The sequence below is a fragment of the Pleurodeles waltl genome, chromosome 9 (genome assembly GCF_031143425.1).
Source record: "Pleurodeles waltl isolate 20211129_DDA chromosome 9, aPleWal1.hap1.20221129, whole genome shotgun sequence".
In the NCBI taxonomy this organism is placed as follows: domain Eukaryota; kingdom Metazoa; phylum Chordata; class Amphibia; order Caudata; family Salamandridae; genus Pleurodeles; species Pleurodeles waltl.
Genome location: NC_090448.1, coordinates 942029649 through 942046016, shown reverse-complemented (window position 1 = coordinate 942046016; position 16368 = coordinate 942029649). Strand labels below are relative to the sequence as shown.

The 16368-nt window shown below is 45.3% G+C and overlaps 1 protein-coding gene across 4 annotated transcripts in view; it reads left to right on the top strand.

Annotated features, from left to right (window-relative positions):
- The window catches only part of BEGAIN (brain enriched guanylate kinase associated), a 1046953-nt gene that overhangs the window by 530699 nt on the left and 499886 nt on the right, over positions 1-16368 (top strand). For all 4 annotated transcript variants that reach the window (XM_069208336.1, XM_069208338.1, XM_069208337.1 and 1 more), the window contains one exon: positions 3617-3778. In XM_069208336.1, coding sequence (XP_069064437.1) covers positions 3617-3778 — 162 coding nt within the window. The remainder of the gene's footprint in view (positions 1-3616; positions 3779-16368) is intronic.

Sequence of the window (16368 nt, the reverse complement as noted above, 5' to 3'; positions counted from 1 at the left end):
GTGGCATTAGAATGGAGCTAAGGGCTCTTAAATATCCTCCTAAGTTCTCAAAGCTTTCCTAGGTCCAGCATGGAACCAGATGTAAGTGTTGGTAGGTGGCACAAGTGTTAATAAAGCCTCTATGACTAATTAATAATGTTAGAGGTGAGGATGAAAAGGGGAGCAGAGAGTGGTTTCGACAGTCATTGATTTTGGGACCTCATTTACCCCAAGCCCTATACCTCGGTGTGTGCAGAAGAATTGAAGAAAATGTATCTAATGATTCCTGCTAAACGTTGAACACAACTAAAACTGTTCAGTATAGATGAAAATGTATAAAAAGCCAGAAAGCCTTCCTGAGAAGACTGGCATGCCTGCATCTATCCAAAAAGATGCCATCACAGCACCACACCACAGCTGTGGAATTTTGAGACTCCAGAAATCTCTGCAGAGCTCGCTTCCAGCAGCTCTGTCTCACGCAGTGCAGTCCAGCTGACCTTCAGCTTGTTAAATGTTCTCACTTCAGAGAGAAGAGTTCCAAAATTCCTCCTGTAAGAGATTCACACAAGAAAAACACCCTAAACATTCAACATCCTTCTATCTATTATTGACCTTCTAGAGAGGTACCTTTTATCACCTGGCAGTGTTTTTAATCTTCTTCGCCCAAGTAAAACCATCAGGATTTGCAACCTGGCAGAGCCCTCACTAAATAAAGCATGGAGATACTCTCCTTTGGTGATTTTTAGCAACAATATGTTATATTATGTTTTGATAAAAATCTGACATTTAGATTCAAAGCAAACACAAGTAGCTGAGGGATCTACCTAAATCTTCCAAGTTTGGAACTTTGGCTTATTGAGAACAAAATACATTTTGTTATGAAAACAACTTCCCAAACTTACCTTCCCTCCCTACCCAAGTTTTGGCCATTACACATTACGTCTCAAAAATGTTTTACTTAAGCCAGAAATAAAACATTTATTACTCCTGTATATATACCATACCACATCTTCACAGCATCATAGGAGACCCCTCTCATGTCACTTCCCAATCAGAGTGGGAACAACTACATTGTTGTCGTCTTTGGGGGTGGTCTGGAAGGGAACCCTTTTTATAAGAATGTCAATAATGGGCCCCACATTGCTTTAAAGTCAGTGGTATTGACAACCATGCACATGTCAGCTTTTCCATTGCCATAGTGGTCCACAAGCATGTGCACCAGTGTATTAAATCTGGAGGCACGTTTTTCTTCCAGAATGTCACCACAGTTGTCTTTGCAGCTCTCAAACAGTTACATAGTCCTTTGGTGCATTTTGTGTTTGTGTAACTATTATGGTCTGTTTAAACATACAAGCCCTATCTGACTCACCAAACTTGGCTAATTACCTCTAGGTTGTCCACAGTTCCAATGAAAATACCTACAGAGACACTTTCTTATTTTTGGTTTAGTTTTGTTTATAGAGAATATATATGTATATATGTGGTATTTATATAGAGCAAACCTATCCAATTGGCAGTGGTACCCACACTTGGAGGTATCTGGTTGTTTACATCCTTCTCAAACATTCTCCAGTAACATAGTAGGGGCTAGGAAAACATAAATATAGTGCTCAGTAGGAATTCCTCTGCACCCTGAGGTACTTAAGTGCATGATTCATACTTTTTCACACAGCGATATTTATGGCATATATCACATTCTTTTAAGTTTCTGGCACTCAGGGTCCTAAAAGCTGGTTTCCACATGTAACTTGAAAATCCCGAGGATGTCCATGTGGGTATTCATGAAAAATATGCATGCGATTTTCCAGTCAGGAAACAAAAAGTAATACAACCTAAGGCAGGAGCAAGTGTATTTCCAGAACAGAACATTTAAAGTACTACCACCTTATGTCACGAAGAGGCTGAGAAAAAGAGCAAAACACACGTAATCCCAAAGTGGCTGATTGCATGCCTTCTGGCAATGTCTGGTATGGGTATGGTATAAGTCGTGTATGTCTCAAAATGAATGAAAAGCCTAAACCTCCAAGTGCAAGATAGTGGAATTTCCTAAATTACCAAAAATAATAAGTCTGCTGCAAACATAGGCAAACTTGTATGCAGCTAGATTTACTCATTATTACTAAATAAGTCTTCTTGTCTCTAGGAAAGTGTTTTTCCCCCTTTTCACATTGTCAGTTTTGTTGACTTGTTTTAAAATGTGTAAATCCATATTTCCCAGTTTAATTATTTTGGTTTTGGTGTGCCAGTGTTTATTTGGCTTCCACCTTGATATTTTCGATTCTGTGCTGCTCATTTGAGTTGTTGATCCTTGCACCTTCCAGCATTTCTCCAAAAATAAGGGAATCATTTAGAAATTAGCAGAAGTGGAGAATCCTCCAAATAACCATAAATGCCCCACCTACCAAACCTGTGGCCAACTCATGCCATTGGTAGGTCGAGGACCAGATGGATTTTCAGCAGAAACCAGGTTGAGGTTATTTGATAGGGGAGCACAGCCTCAGCCATCAGACGCCCTCACCCTGATGGCCCATTCTGCACATAGATGGCAGGGCATGGTGACACACCTTAGTTAGAGCAGCTTGGCTTTCTTTAGATTTCCAGGCCATATGCAACAGGGCGCACTATTGGTGCAGCTCTTTATTTAGACTTATCAAGCCACACAAGGCCACCATCTATGGTGGCCTAGTATTGCTTGATAAATCTAGAGTAATGCAACACAGCAGAAATTTCTGTGTTGCATTACTCTGCCCTGGGAAGGTGTTCCATAGGTGGAGCATGGGTGTTCCCACGGATCCACCCATGGATTTTGGCGCATTCTCAGATTTATCAACACTGGTAAACCTGGGATAGCGTCAACATGCTCCTCATTGTTTCTTTTTTCTATGTGTGCTGCATTCTGCATTTTTGCAGATTCAAAAATTGGCACCTGCTGGGCAGAGAGGGAGGAAACCCCATGAGCAAGGGACTCATTCTCAGCCGGCTCGATGTGTATTGGAAAGAGTAGTTCTGGTCAACAGACAAAGCTTTCTGTCGCCAAGACACCAAAAGTAACAAAACAGTATTTGTTCCATTTTAGATGCAGTGTGAAGTTAATGTAATGGTGTCCATTGTAGCTCTGTACATAATGGTCCAGTTTACCCAGGTGTGTAAGGTGTGCACCAATATTAAGGCTAAGGTAATTCCTGCTTCTAGCAGTGCATTACATTGCGTCACTCCCAAGTGTGTATTCTACGGTGTATTGTTACTATATATTTAATATTTCGTTCATTGTATTGGGGTTTTCTTCATCCTCTGGTTGATTGCATCTATCATTCTTTTCTAATTTTCGCAAATAAGTTATGCAGAAATCCTGTAAGGTAAAATGAATTGAAATGTTAGAAATGAATACATACTACTTTGCATACCCTGGGCAAAAATATTTTGTAGCGTTTTTCACTTTTAAGAGTCCAAACAGAAACAGCAAACAAATATACATATTTTTGCATAGTAAAATGTAAATACACGCTCGGTTTTCGATGAAAACGGTGATATTCATTTTCCACAATAAATTAGTTAAACGTGAAGATCCTCTTATCACCATTGATGCCAGTGACAATTACCTGTATATTTACCTAATTAAGATTCACCTTTTGTGCAGCACTTTGCAGGATCAGAAGGAGGAACTGCGGAAACGATTATCCTACACGGCACATAAGCTGGAAATGCTTGAATCTGAATTTGATAACACCCGACAGTACCTCGAAACAGAACTCCGAAGAGCTCAGGAAGAATTAGAAAAAGTAACAGAAAAACTAAGAAGGTTAGTTATTTTTTCTTTCAAAGCACAATTAGTGCAGTTGTTTGAAGCTTTTGCAATAGGGTAATGGATATTATGGACAAAATAGGCTGTGAGAGGTGACGTTTCAGATAAGGCTTAATGTTGCTTACAATGCAAGTACATTTCACTGGTTTACAAAATATGTGTCTCGTGTTACATCCTCTCAACTACAACATGTATACAAGATTTGTTCTGGTTTTAAAATGTGGTCAAGTTGTGGTGACTATTGTGCTAGTATTCTAGGACATCATGTGCTACTGTTAGTATTTCAGAGCATCGGTACCGGAGTGTAATTTGATTCCCAGAACAGGATTTCAAGCGGTTGTGTTAGTAGCATCCCTTCCCGTAAATTACATCTCTTACAGTACCATTATGATGGCCTGAAATTTGTGATGGGACTTACGTCAGAGAGACGGAATGGCCCATGAATGTTGGTCACTCAACAGAATTTCAAGAAGAGAGAATTGCAAACTGGTGCAGTGTGTGGCTGCCATGTAAGGTGTGACGAAAGTGATGGAAATGACTTAATATGAGTTTGCTGGATTTGACAGATACAGGTAGGCTTACTGCACTGGTGCTGCTTGGTATTGAGCCAGTCTTTGTCACTGCAGGCCACAATATTTTACCAGATGGGCTGGTGCACCTGATACATAGTCAAGAGAGATCATTAAACCTGTCAAGTCCCTTCTTTTAATTAGTGCTCAATAGGCAAAACTGAGAAACCTTGGCCCATATTTATACTTTTTTAGCGCCGCATTTGCGTAATTTTTTGACGCACAAGCGGCGCAAACTTACAAAATACAATCGTATTTTGTAAGTTTGCGCAGCTTTTGCGTCAAAAAGCAGCGCAAATGCGGCGCCAAAAAAGTATAAATATGGGCCCTTGTGTGTACACTTGGGACCAAGACCTGGGAGGATCACCAAGGATCTGTCTATTTTCTGTTGTTGTTCAGTTATTGTGGTCTAAAGTGATGAGCCACAGATGCTGCTAGAGGTAGTTGGTTTCTAATGGATTTGTAAGGGTGTTAGTTTGGGGCAGCACAGAGACGGGTGCAGGGCAGTTGGCTAGGACTGAGTGGTGTGACACTGGAGTTCTGTTCCTTTGCTGCTCGAGTCAGTATTCCCTTCCGTTCTCCTGGTCTGAATAACTTAGCACCCTCTTCATGTCTTCTGTTCGCTGACTTTTCACCTTGGTAAGTCACACAGCAAGCAATGTGCTGGTGTCTCACCTTGGCGGGGGGCGACACTCCTCACCCTAATGTAGGAGCCACCCCTGCTTGGGAGTCTGTGGAGAGTTGTAGCTCTCTCACCCCGGGAAGATACTGACTGCTTATAATGTTAATCTTGTTGTATTGACCTATGTAGCCCACTTCTTTTCTTTTTCTTTATTTCTATCCTCTATCTCTACTTGGTAGGGATTTCTTTTACTCTTTCCTGTATTTTGTTCCTTTTCTAAAACATGACATGTTAAATTGATATGGCTGCATGCTTCTGTTAAGGTACTTTGGTCCTTGTGTTTTATGTGATATCAAACTTTTTGGTGCATTTGACCTTCTACTTTTTTTTCCAGTTTGCCATGAATTCGCACATGTATCTGTTTTTATGACTTGCCAGTATGCCTTCTATTTCTGTTTATGCTTTTGTATTCTCACATATTTCCTTATGTTTTTCCGGAAGCACACTGTGAACTTTACGTTTTGGCTTTATTCCTTTAAAATAATAAAACTCTCTGAAAACAGAAAATATACAATAAGAAAAATGCAAAAAAAGACCCTGAATCCAGCTTTTTTTGCAATACTCCGGTAGGTTCCGCCCAGCCAACTGTAAAACGCTGCATCCCTCTCAGGTTTCAACAAGAGTTACATAAATATATTTCGGGAAATAATTCAGTGACAGCTGTTTAGTGTAAAATGTCATTTATTAGGACATGATTGCAATAAGCAACATAACCTTATCTTTTAAACGAAAACCGCAACTTTAATAACACCCTCCCTTTAACATCTCCTCGCTCATCCTTCCCCTCCAAACCCTTATTTCGCTTCCATTCCCCTATGCACTCCCCTTTTCCTTTCATGCCCCATTTTGTTCGTGCGTACCCCCACTCAGAGCCTTCACCTGCTTGTTTATTCCCTGGAAGGGTGGCCAAGCCCGCATCTGACTCACCACCCTCCCCCATCTACTGCCAACCAGCACAAACCCATTTGGCGTTTTGCTGCCCCCCCCCCCAAACCCACGCTACTGCAACCTTGACTCCTCAATCATTATCCCTGATCCACATGTTCTCCCCCCACAAATCCTCAACCAACAGACTCAAATCCATCAGATAGTATGCGTTCCCTAGCGTGGACAGATGAACGCCATCATCTCTGAATAATGCTACATCCTGCTCTGTAATGTCCTCATGTTTCAGGATTTTTATCCCCTGTGCCCAGCAAAAAACTCTCATCGCTCTGTTAAGCTTCCTGCGAGCCTGCTCCATAGCTCCATATTTGACTGCCCCTCTCCACACTCTACGAGGCACAAATTCTGTCCACACCAAGCTTGTGCCATGCAGTTTTTGCTTGATAATCTCCAAGTCTCTCTGCATGTGTTGCAGTAGCGTGAGTCCTGATAATTTCAGAAGATCATTCTCCCCCAAGTGGATGATTAACAAGTCCGGACATAACCAGTTCAATAAGTTAGATGTGATGAAGGGAAGCAGGTTACCACACCGCATGCCGCTCTTTCCCCACCATAACACCTCGTGCTGTTTGCTGGACAGTCCCAGGGCCCGACCATATATTTGGTATTCCGTGAACTTCACTGCCCAGTGGATAAATGAATGGCCTACAAGCCATGTTACCATCTTGCCCTGCGATGGACCAAACGCATCTCCTGCAACGGAAAAATAACTGTAACTTGTTTACATCACGTAACCCCCCCCAAACCCTCCCGCTGTCATTCCTCTCCTCTCAGGGTCTCACATATCGTTCACAACACCTTGACTTCCAGCGGCCTATCGCCCTGATCTTCGCCCAATCCCAACCCAAATGCGCCACAGCCGCAGCCGTAGCTGCCCAAATTCTGAACGAATGTGTGCCAAAATCCATGGCCCGGTGGCCCGTCCATCCCAGCTCCATCCTCAGCACGCGTACAAGCTGAATGCTGGTGAGCTTGGACCCTGACCTATGCACAAACACCCCGGCTTACCTGTTCGACATACACGAGGATTGACAATTCCTCCATTCCAACACTGGACAGGCCAAAACGTTGCCCCCTTTTTCCAACCACACCCACTTTCCCCTGCCTAGTTGGTCGGTTTTAGATTGTCTAAGCCAGATCCCCAATCGATCGCCATGTAAGCACACCTCCCTGTAGCGTATCCCAACCACTGCCCCAACACCCAACAACTCTGACACACGAAATGCTCCAAAAAACATCCACACCATATATAAACAGAACAGTGCTAACTCATATTCGTCTGCTCAACACACCAGCAGTACATGTAACAACTCCAGTAACAATTCAAAATTGATGGGTTCTCTGGCCATTCTACCCTCTGCTGCTCTAATCCTGCCCCAACCTTTTAACATCCACCCCAACAGATCATTTCTAACCGGGTCGTGATCAAAAAACAATTTCCCGTAAAATGATACACTTGCCAGTTTCCCACCGATAGTTGCCACTGATAAACCTTTCTGTATCATGGACAGCACGAAGCGCAAAGCACGTTGTTCTAGCTGCTTTCCCTTCTGCACCCAAAAATTTCCTGCAAACCGCTCAAAGGATTGAAAATCCAACCAGGCCAGCCGGTAACTTCGCCGAGTGGATTCCGCTAAAGACATCTCCACCAGCCCCGTGATCATCATGCCCCCCCACTCCCAAATGTCTGCCGGGACCGCTGTCTTGGTCTGTTCTGCTCCTGGCGCCAGGTTGCGGAAACGCTGCCACTGTGAACGAGACAGGGAATCCGCAATCTCATTAAAAACTCCTGGTATATGGACAGCTTTAAAGATCACATTCAAAGATAAACACTGCAACATAAAACGTCGCAACAAGCGCAAAACCCTCAGGTCCCTTGCCTTCTGTCTGTTAACCAGCTCCACGACTGCCATGTTGTCGATTCTGAATAAAACTGTCCTATTTGCTAACTCCTGACCCCATACTGCCATGGCTACCAAAAGGGGAAAAAAATCCAAAAAGGCAATACTCCTCCCTTGCTGGAGCCATAGTGCTGGCCACGCCTCTGCGCACCACCTGCCGTCCCAAAAGATCCCAAAGCCATTTGCTCCTGCCGCATCTGAAAATATCTGTACCTGCCATACTGTCTCTTCTTCACAGAAAAACATGGATACCCCATTGAAATGTTTCAGGAATGTTTCCCACACCCTAACGTCTTCTCTAAGGCCCATTGAAACTCTTATTCTGTGATGTGGCATAACCACTCCTGACCTAGCCAGCCCCAATCTCTTGCAAAAAGTCCTCCCCCCTCTGACTGCCCTACAAGCAAAATTTAGGTACCCCAACAACTTCTGAGCTGTTCGCAAATCGATTTTCCGTGCCTCCTTCACTGTTCCCAAGAAATCCAGCTTTTCTTTTACTTTTTGTGCCGGTAATCTGGCTGTCAGGGTAATGGAGTCTAGCTCAATGCCCAGAAAGGTGAGAACCGTTGAGGGTCCTTCAGTCTTTTCGGGTGCCAAAGGCACCCCCATCTGATGCGCCATGTCCTGAAAAACTGTCAAAGCCCTCGCGCAATCCCCGGAATCCCTTTTCCCTGCAAACAGGAAATCATCCAAGTAATTGGTCACCGCATAATGCCCACTGATCTTGACAAAGACCCACTGCATGAAGGTGCTAAAAGCCTCGAACAGAGCGCATGAAATCGCGCAACCCATGGGCAGGACCCTATCCACATAGATTGCCCCATCGAACTGCATCCCCAGCAAATCAAAATCTCCTGGGTGTATCGGCAGTAGCCTAAAGGCTGATTGTATATCGCATTTAGCCAGTTCTGCCCCGTAACCACAAACCCTGACCAATTTTATAGCATCATCCACCGTTGCGTAAACTACTCTGGTATCCTCTGCCGCAATTAAATCGTTAACCGATGTGCCCTCCTGCCATGACAGGTGATGTATCAACCTGAACTCACCTGGGGCCTTCTTCGGCACGACTCCCAGTGGGGAGATCATACAATTTTGGCTCGGCCACACATAAAAGGGCCCTGCAATTCTGCCCAATGACATTTCCTTGTCGAGCTTATTCCTTACCACCTGTGGTAGTTCTTTTGCAGACCGCAAATTGCCCGCCCAGCGCCTACTCCGTGGGCCTGGGTAGCTGACCCTGAAACCCTCTTGAAAACCCTCTGCTAACTTAATCACTGTTGCCCTATCGGGATATCTGTGCAGCCATGGTAGGATGAAGTCTAACCTAACTGGCGTAGGCCCCCTTTGGAGCAGGAGCGCCCTGAGTCCCTCTGCCTTTTGCTGATCTCCATTGCTCAGCTGGACTGGAAAGCGAAAAACATTGTGTGACCGGGTGACGGCCCCCGCATTTGGAGCAATCGTGTTTAAATTTGCAAGGATGTCTGGAACAGAACACCTTGTTGAAGTTCCAGCAAGCTCCCGTCGTGTTAGACGGTGTTCTCTGTCCAACGCCCGCCCCTTCCGGGGCGGGACGTGCCTGAAACGGTTTACAAACCACTGGCAAACCACTGGCCATATGGGTAGATGCCGTGGATTGCGACAACGCCATCCATTGCATCCATAATTCTGGGTCTACATCTCCCCATGGCTTGTCAGGATTGATACTCACTCGGGCTCTGAACTCCTCATCATAACTCAACCAGGCAAAACCCCCAAAGTGCATTTGCGCCTTCTGAATAATGTCCATATATTTACTACGGGCCAACTCCCACTCTTCCTCCTTAGAACATTCCTTGGCTTGTATGTCCCTATGCAAGAGTTTAAAAACGTCTACATACTCATGTCTCCATATTCTGGCCTTCGTTTTTTCTGCTACGTGTGAGCCCAGTGGCCTAGCCAAACCCATATAGGGAAGCCTCTTTTTGTGATCTCCCCCTTCCTTCTCCTCTGTCCCAGACTTTTCTCCTGTTAACTTGTCCCCGCTCTCACCCTCGGTTGAAGCTCTGCCTTGTAGCTCTTTACCTTTCTCACCTCCCTGTGTGTCTTTTGTTGGTAATGGGTCAAGTATAGAACCGTCACCTACCCCAACGGACCTACACTCCGGACAGTCCCCTCCCCTTGCACCACCCCCCCAAACCGACCACCTCTGCCCTTTACCTCTTCCTTGTGGTCCCACAGGCCGCGAAACCTTCCGGGCCCCTTCGGCCACGTGCTTGTTCTTGCCTTCTTTCATGTAATCCACTGCTGGTATCCTGATCCTGAAAGATAGAAGCGGAAAGAGAGGTTGCGCCGCTCCTGCGTCCTCGTCCTCGTCCCCTCCCCCTCATGCTGTGCACCTCTGTCTCCCTAATCTCCCCCTCTTCCCATTCATCCAGCTTCTCTTCATAGTCAAGGTCCAGAACATCTACTTCGCCCACATCCATCCTTTTATCCACACTCATCGTCATGTAGTTAGTTGAGATATCATCATGACCCTCATGGCGCCCACCATCTCTGTGTTGTCCCCGATCCTGCGGAGTAGAGAAGGCCGCCGAAGACCCCTCTAGCGCCTCTGACCAACGTGCAGGGGCTATGTTGTGCCCCGTTGGCGTCGCCTTCTTTCTGCCGACCTCTTGTGTTGGCATTGACCTTCCGCTCCCAACGTGGCCGTGTGCGCCACTGACTCCCATCGCGCTACCTTACCCACAGGCCGCACCAGCCTCCTGACCCCTACCGCTCGGAACCCATACCCAGCTACCTTTGCCTGCTTCTTGTGGCATGCTTGCTACATTCCATGTGCTTTCTGCTGGCCTCTTTAGCTGCCGGACGTATTGCGTGGCCATCTCCCGCTCCATGCACAATTGGGTCCACCTGTCCTCTGTTTCTGCCACTATGCGGCATTGCTCACGTATCCTGGCCTTCAAGTCCCATGCTTCGCCCACGTCTAGCCTGCCTGTCCTGGGGCCACTCTGCCCTGGGCTTGTAAAAAACTCCCCCCCCCAGCTTCCTTGGGCTGCCCCTTGTTGGCCTTGCCTTTGCCCTGCCCGCCTGCTTGTCTGGGTCCCTTGCCTTTCTTTTTTGTTGCATTGTTGACCCCCGCCCAGTTGGCACCAACCCTGGGTAGCGACAGGTCCATGGGCGTCATCTCTATGATGGGGGCAGGGTGCTCCTGCACCACTACTTCCTGCACGGGGCCCCTTCCTCCAAATTCTGCTCCTGGTGTAAATCAATGCCCCCTGTCTGCTGATCTGGCGCTGCCCCGTCCTCTAATGGCCCTGACTCGCTAGAGGGACCCTCCCCGTCTCCCATCTGGCTGGAGGGGCAGATTGCACCACGTGCCCGACCCACCGCCGCTTTTTTGGGCTTTTTGGCCCTTTCTGGGGATGTGCATGCGGCTACCGCCGCCGCTACCCGGCCGGATGCGATGCGCGTCGGCCGCACCATCCCCACCCAGGCCTGGTCAAGAACCCCACGCCTGAGGAGGTCAGCCCGGCCAGCCTCGCCAAGTATGTGGAGCGCGGCCTGTACCGCCTCTGCATCGTGGCTGGTTGCCATGTCGCAGGGGCGGGAGTTCCTGTTGACCTTACTTCTCTGCTCACTCTACTGTGGGCCGAGAGAGGCCTATCAGGAGATTCTTCAGGGCCTTGCAGCCTGCGCGCGCACAAACGTGCCGCTGATTGCTCGTGGCTGACTCTATGTCCCCTCTGGCCCTTGCCCCGCCACCAAGAAAATGTATTTCTTTTTTTTCTTTTTTTTTATTACTCTAATTTAATTTTCCTTCCATTCATTATTTTTTTGCAACTATTCCCCCCGCGTTTGGCGCGTTGCCTGTGCTGCACCGCCGTTAAAAATTTATTTATCTAGGCCGAAATGCCGGCGGGCGGGGCCCCAGCGCGCCGCCGTATACTAGAAATTGCCAAACAACTTGTTGCTGTGGAGCCGCAGACGCGGCCTGGCAACGTGCACGTGCTCCCCGAGGGATGGCTGCTCAAAGCAAAAGAGCGCTGCCGTCCCCAGTCCACGAAACTCCCACGCGTTCGGAGTGACGCGCACACCACCACCCAACCTAACCGCTAACTACGCGGCCTCCCAGCCCTGCCTGCCCGAAACACTTGCCTGAATTTGTAAAATTCCTCCGGGACAGGGCAAACTAACCGCGCGACGGGCTGCGCTGAAAGAGGCTGGTCCCTCTACCCCACACCCCTTTTATCCCCACCCAATAAACCCACCCCCACTTACCTGTTGCCCAATCCTGACCACGCGCCGTCACTTCCTTCCCCAAAAGAGCCCGCGGGGAAGACTAGAGCGGTGCTCTCGCTCCCCGCGGGCCCCTCCAGTATGAAGAGAGTGTTAATTTAAATAGCTACAGGTAGCCTCAGCTAATTTGTGTTATACATTTTATTTTTGTCAACATATTAACATGTTGACTCTTAATGACGATGTGTATTTTTTTCACTGGTGATGTTTAGTGTAGTTTTATATTTGTATTTCATTGTATGTGGTTGCATTTTTTTATTTTTTTATATTTTGGTACCTTAGAGCTGTTTCTGATGGGCAATGCATTTTGTCCATTAGATATAGGAAAAGCTAACAAAGCAGACACTTCTACAGCAGGCCAGAATTTAGAGAAAAATAAGAACTGACAGGTTGATACAGTCTGCTTTGTCCTTTTTCACATCCTTACTAATCATAGTCTTAAGACATACTTTTGCATTTTTTGTTCTTCGTACCACTGCATTTTTTATCATTTATTTTCAAGCTGCTAATATTTCCACGTCGTTCTATGGACTTTCTAGTTCTTCAGAAGAAAAATATTTCCTAATTGGACTGGAAACATCCCTTCCCTTCAAATAGCATCGTCTTGATTTGTAGGAATAGTTGGTTCTCTGCTACACATGCTTACTGGCCAAAACTACAGATTTACTCGATAGTCTACTGCTTTCGTGGCAGTCCTACTTCCTGCTGATTTAAACTTGCAATCATACTGATTTTTATTTGGTTAAGCAGTAAGCAATTAGAGACTGTCAGACCCTGAGCAGCCCTAGCAGCCAATAGGCTGCTGCTAAAAAGTGTGCCCAGCTAATGACAGACTATAAGGCAGGGCTTTTTTAAATTCTTCCATAACCCTATGATACTCGATTGTGTAGGGCTACCTAATGTGGCCATTCATGACTCCAGAATGATGACAAACTATGATTGGTGGGCGGGGGTGTGGAGGGGTTTGAACCAAGTTGTCCTTCAACAATATTATGACCAGGGAGGTTCAAATGAGTGGGCCCCCAAAACTAATCAGTGGTAATCTACACTTCCAAAAAGTAAGAGCTTCATGCTGAGACTTGAATAAACGTAATCCTACAGGCTCTCATTAGGAGCAAAAGTATTACACACAATTATAAATAATTTGTCTAAGGATAGAATAGAAGAACCCCCATAAAATGGTGGTTCTCTTGCCCTGATCGAAGTGTACTTCCTCTGTCCCATGTGAAGCAAGAGAACTGGTGACTGATCTCCAATGGAACTACCTTTGGTGCCACTCACAGTCAATTAAAGACAGCGACCCCAGTCACAGGCTTTTACGCAAAAGGCATCTGTATAGGGCATTCCTCAAGCCTGCATTCAATAAATGACCCAGTGAGCAGATGATCCTTATGCAGCTGTTAAGAGTGAATTCCATTCCAGGTTATTTCATGAAGATTATTACATAATTGAGACACTGGTTTAAGAGATGTAAGATGTATGTGTCATGTAATGTGATTAAATTACATTTATATAAAACCTTGTGTGGCATCATTTTTAAACCACTATTGCAAAATTGATTCAAAATGCAAATTTGATTCAAGTGCTAAACACATACATTTATATGTTCAGGGCCTTTTTTATTGTGATTTGCCAATAATTAATACTTTGCCTTGCGTATACTTCAAGCAAAACCACTTCATTAACACTGTCCTTTCTGCCTGTGTTCTGAATAGTCTGAGCCTGTCCATACACAAATGGCTGCATGCCCCCTGCAGTGAGTCTGAAGCCAGGGCAGGAAGGGCAGGGTGTCCTTAAAGGCTTGTCTTTGAAGTCTCCCCCAATTCAAAGGCACTACTGGGTATAAGTACTGGACCTCAGACACTACTACTTCAGTTCACTTCTGGAACTGATAATACTCTGCCAGGAAGCAGGACTACTGTGCTGCTGAAAGGACTGCCACTCTGCTGCTTTGCTGTGCTGCCTTCTTGCCTGGAGAGGAAGAACTTGACTTAGAAACCATCTTGAGCCCAGGACCCCAGAGTGTCTCAAAGGGCTAGTGTGCTGGCCTCCTGATGATCCTCAGGGACAAACATGCTCCCAACAGCTCCAGGACCCATCTTCAAAAAGCTCACGAGCCCCAAGAGGCACCTCCCAGGACTTGGGTCACTTGGAGTGGGTATTAAGCTCTTAAAGTCAAAATTTTAAGCTCCTGTGAATTCAAACGGGCCTGTTAGCTTTCAAACCTCATCGCTCACCCGGAAACTTAGCCTGAACAGCTGCAAGCTCAACTCTTCACACAGCAAGTATCGTCCACCTAAGTGGTTAACCACTACGAGGATCCAGCCCATCTGTCCTGATCCTTGTGCACTGCCAACCAACCAACGCCAGCAACACCCTCATTGCTCCTGGCAGACTTCTTCCTGGCGAACAAGACCCCTGGCAAAAATTTAGAGAAGGTCAAACGTCAGCTGGACTTGAACTTTTGACTTTGACCTGATCCAGCATGACCAGATAGTCTGGGTTGGTGCTTTATGCTTATAAGTGCTATATTACAGTTTATTCTTTGAAAAAAGTCAAATCTCCCATCCTACTGATTGGAGTTTTGTTGTTCCTGTCTTGTTTTGTTCATTAACTTTGGCTCTATATTTCTAATCTCATGTGGAATCTTTTGGTGTGGTGTTTTAACTGTGTTACTGTTTGAAGTGTTGTACAAATACTTTACACACTGTGCCTAAGTTAATCCTGACTGCTCTGTGCTAAGCTACCAGAGGGTGAGCACAGGATATTTTAGGGTCTGCCTGGTACTTACCCTGACTAGAGTTGTGGATACTGCTTGACCAAGGCTTATACCCCAGTCAACCAGTAACTCAATTTCTAACAACAAGAAATACAATTTCAGGACGGAGGCGGGATCATTCGTTGCATCCCGTGTGAATTGCAACACATGTGAATAAGAGTTTTTGTTTCCTGTTGCAGACCAAAAAAATCATATCTCCCAGTCTGTCAAATAGGGATATTCACTCTGTCTTGATAACAGTAGTTCCTCTTTAAATGTCTAATTACAGCCATAAACAGCTGAAGATGACATGTTGACTCTTGCAAAATGTTGGGCATATGGTTGCACCCAATGTGCAGCTTTTTCAATAAAGTTTGACCATTTGAGGTAGAAAACGTTTTTTTTCGAATCCATCAAATTGTTCAGCAGATGATGGATCATCTGGCGTGTGCTGCAAATTCATATTTACTGGTCACATATTTGTGCTTTTCCAGGAATCCTAAATAAATTGAGCAAAGTAATTTCTTTTTTATGAAACATATAAATTATTATGTATGCTTTTTCAACCATTAGCCCACTGCAACCCTTCAGTCCTACATAAAAATCAATGTCACTTTCTGTTTTAGCCAGCTTAACCAATTTAGTCTGACCCAGTGTAGTAACACTATAACCCATGAAGGGGTACTACCTATAGGCTGAGAGTTGGCTAGTTGTTTTGGCCATCTGCCCGTAATAATTGGTTAAAAGTATGGTCAATCAAGACAAACAAGATGCTGTAGAGAACAATTGATTATAATTGTAAAGAACAAAAATCTGAATAAAGTCATAAGCACGCATCCCAACAAAGTTTCAACTTTTAGAAATGTAGAGCCTGATTTAGGGTTCAGCGAAAGGGCTACTCCATCACAAGTAGGATGGATATTGTGTCAGCCATACTACAAGTGCATTATATCCAGTGCAACTTGTAATACAGCAGACAGGATATCCATCATGTTTGTGAGGTAGTTACCCATCCACCAAACTCTAAAGCAGGCTCTTAGTTATGAGTGTGTGCATGTTTTCTATTTACCTGGAACTCACAATAATTCTGTTCCACAAGTATTTATAAGCTGTAGAAAATGCACCGGCTTGAGAATGGAGAAGCATGTGCATGGAACTAAAAGCAGAAGCATCTGGACTCGATAATATACTGCAGCTGAAATTCTGCTTTGGAATATCCTCACACATATTTTCCCTAGCACATAAAAACCAATTATTTGCTGCCACATACCGTGTTCCTCACTAACTGAATTTGGTGTGTAGCCAATGATTTAAGAACTATGAAATCAAATCTGCCACAGAGGATGCAAACCATTACTATGGAGGAGGTAAGGATAGTTTTAACCTAAATGGTGAATTACTGTGATTAACATTTCAGTATGCCTCTTCAAAATCCCAGCTCTGCTGCCTGTCAA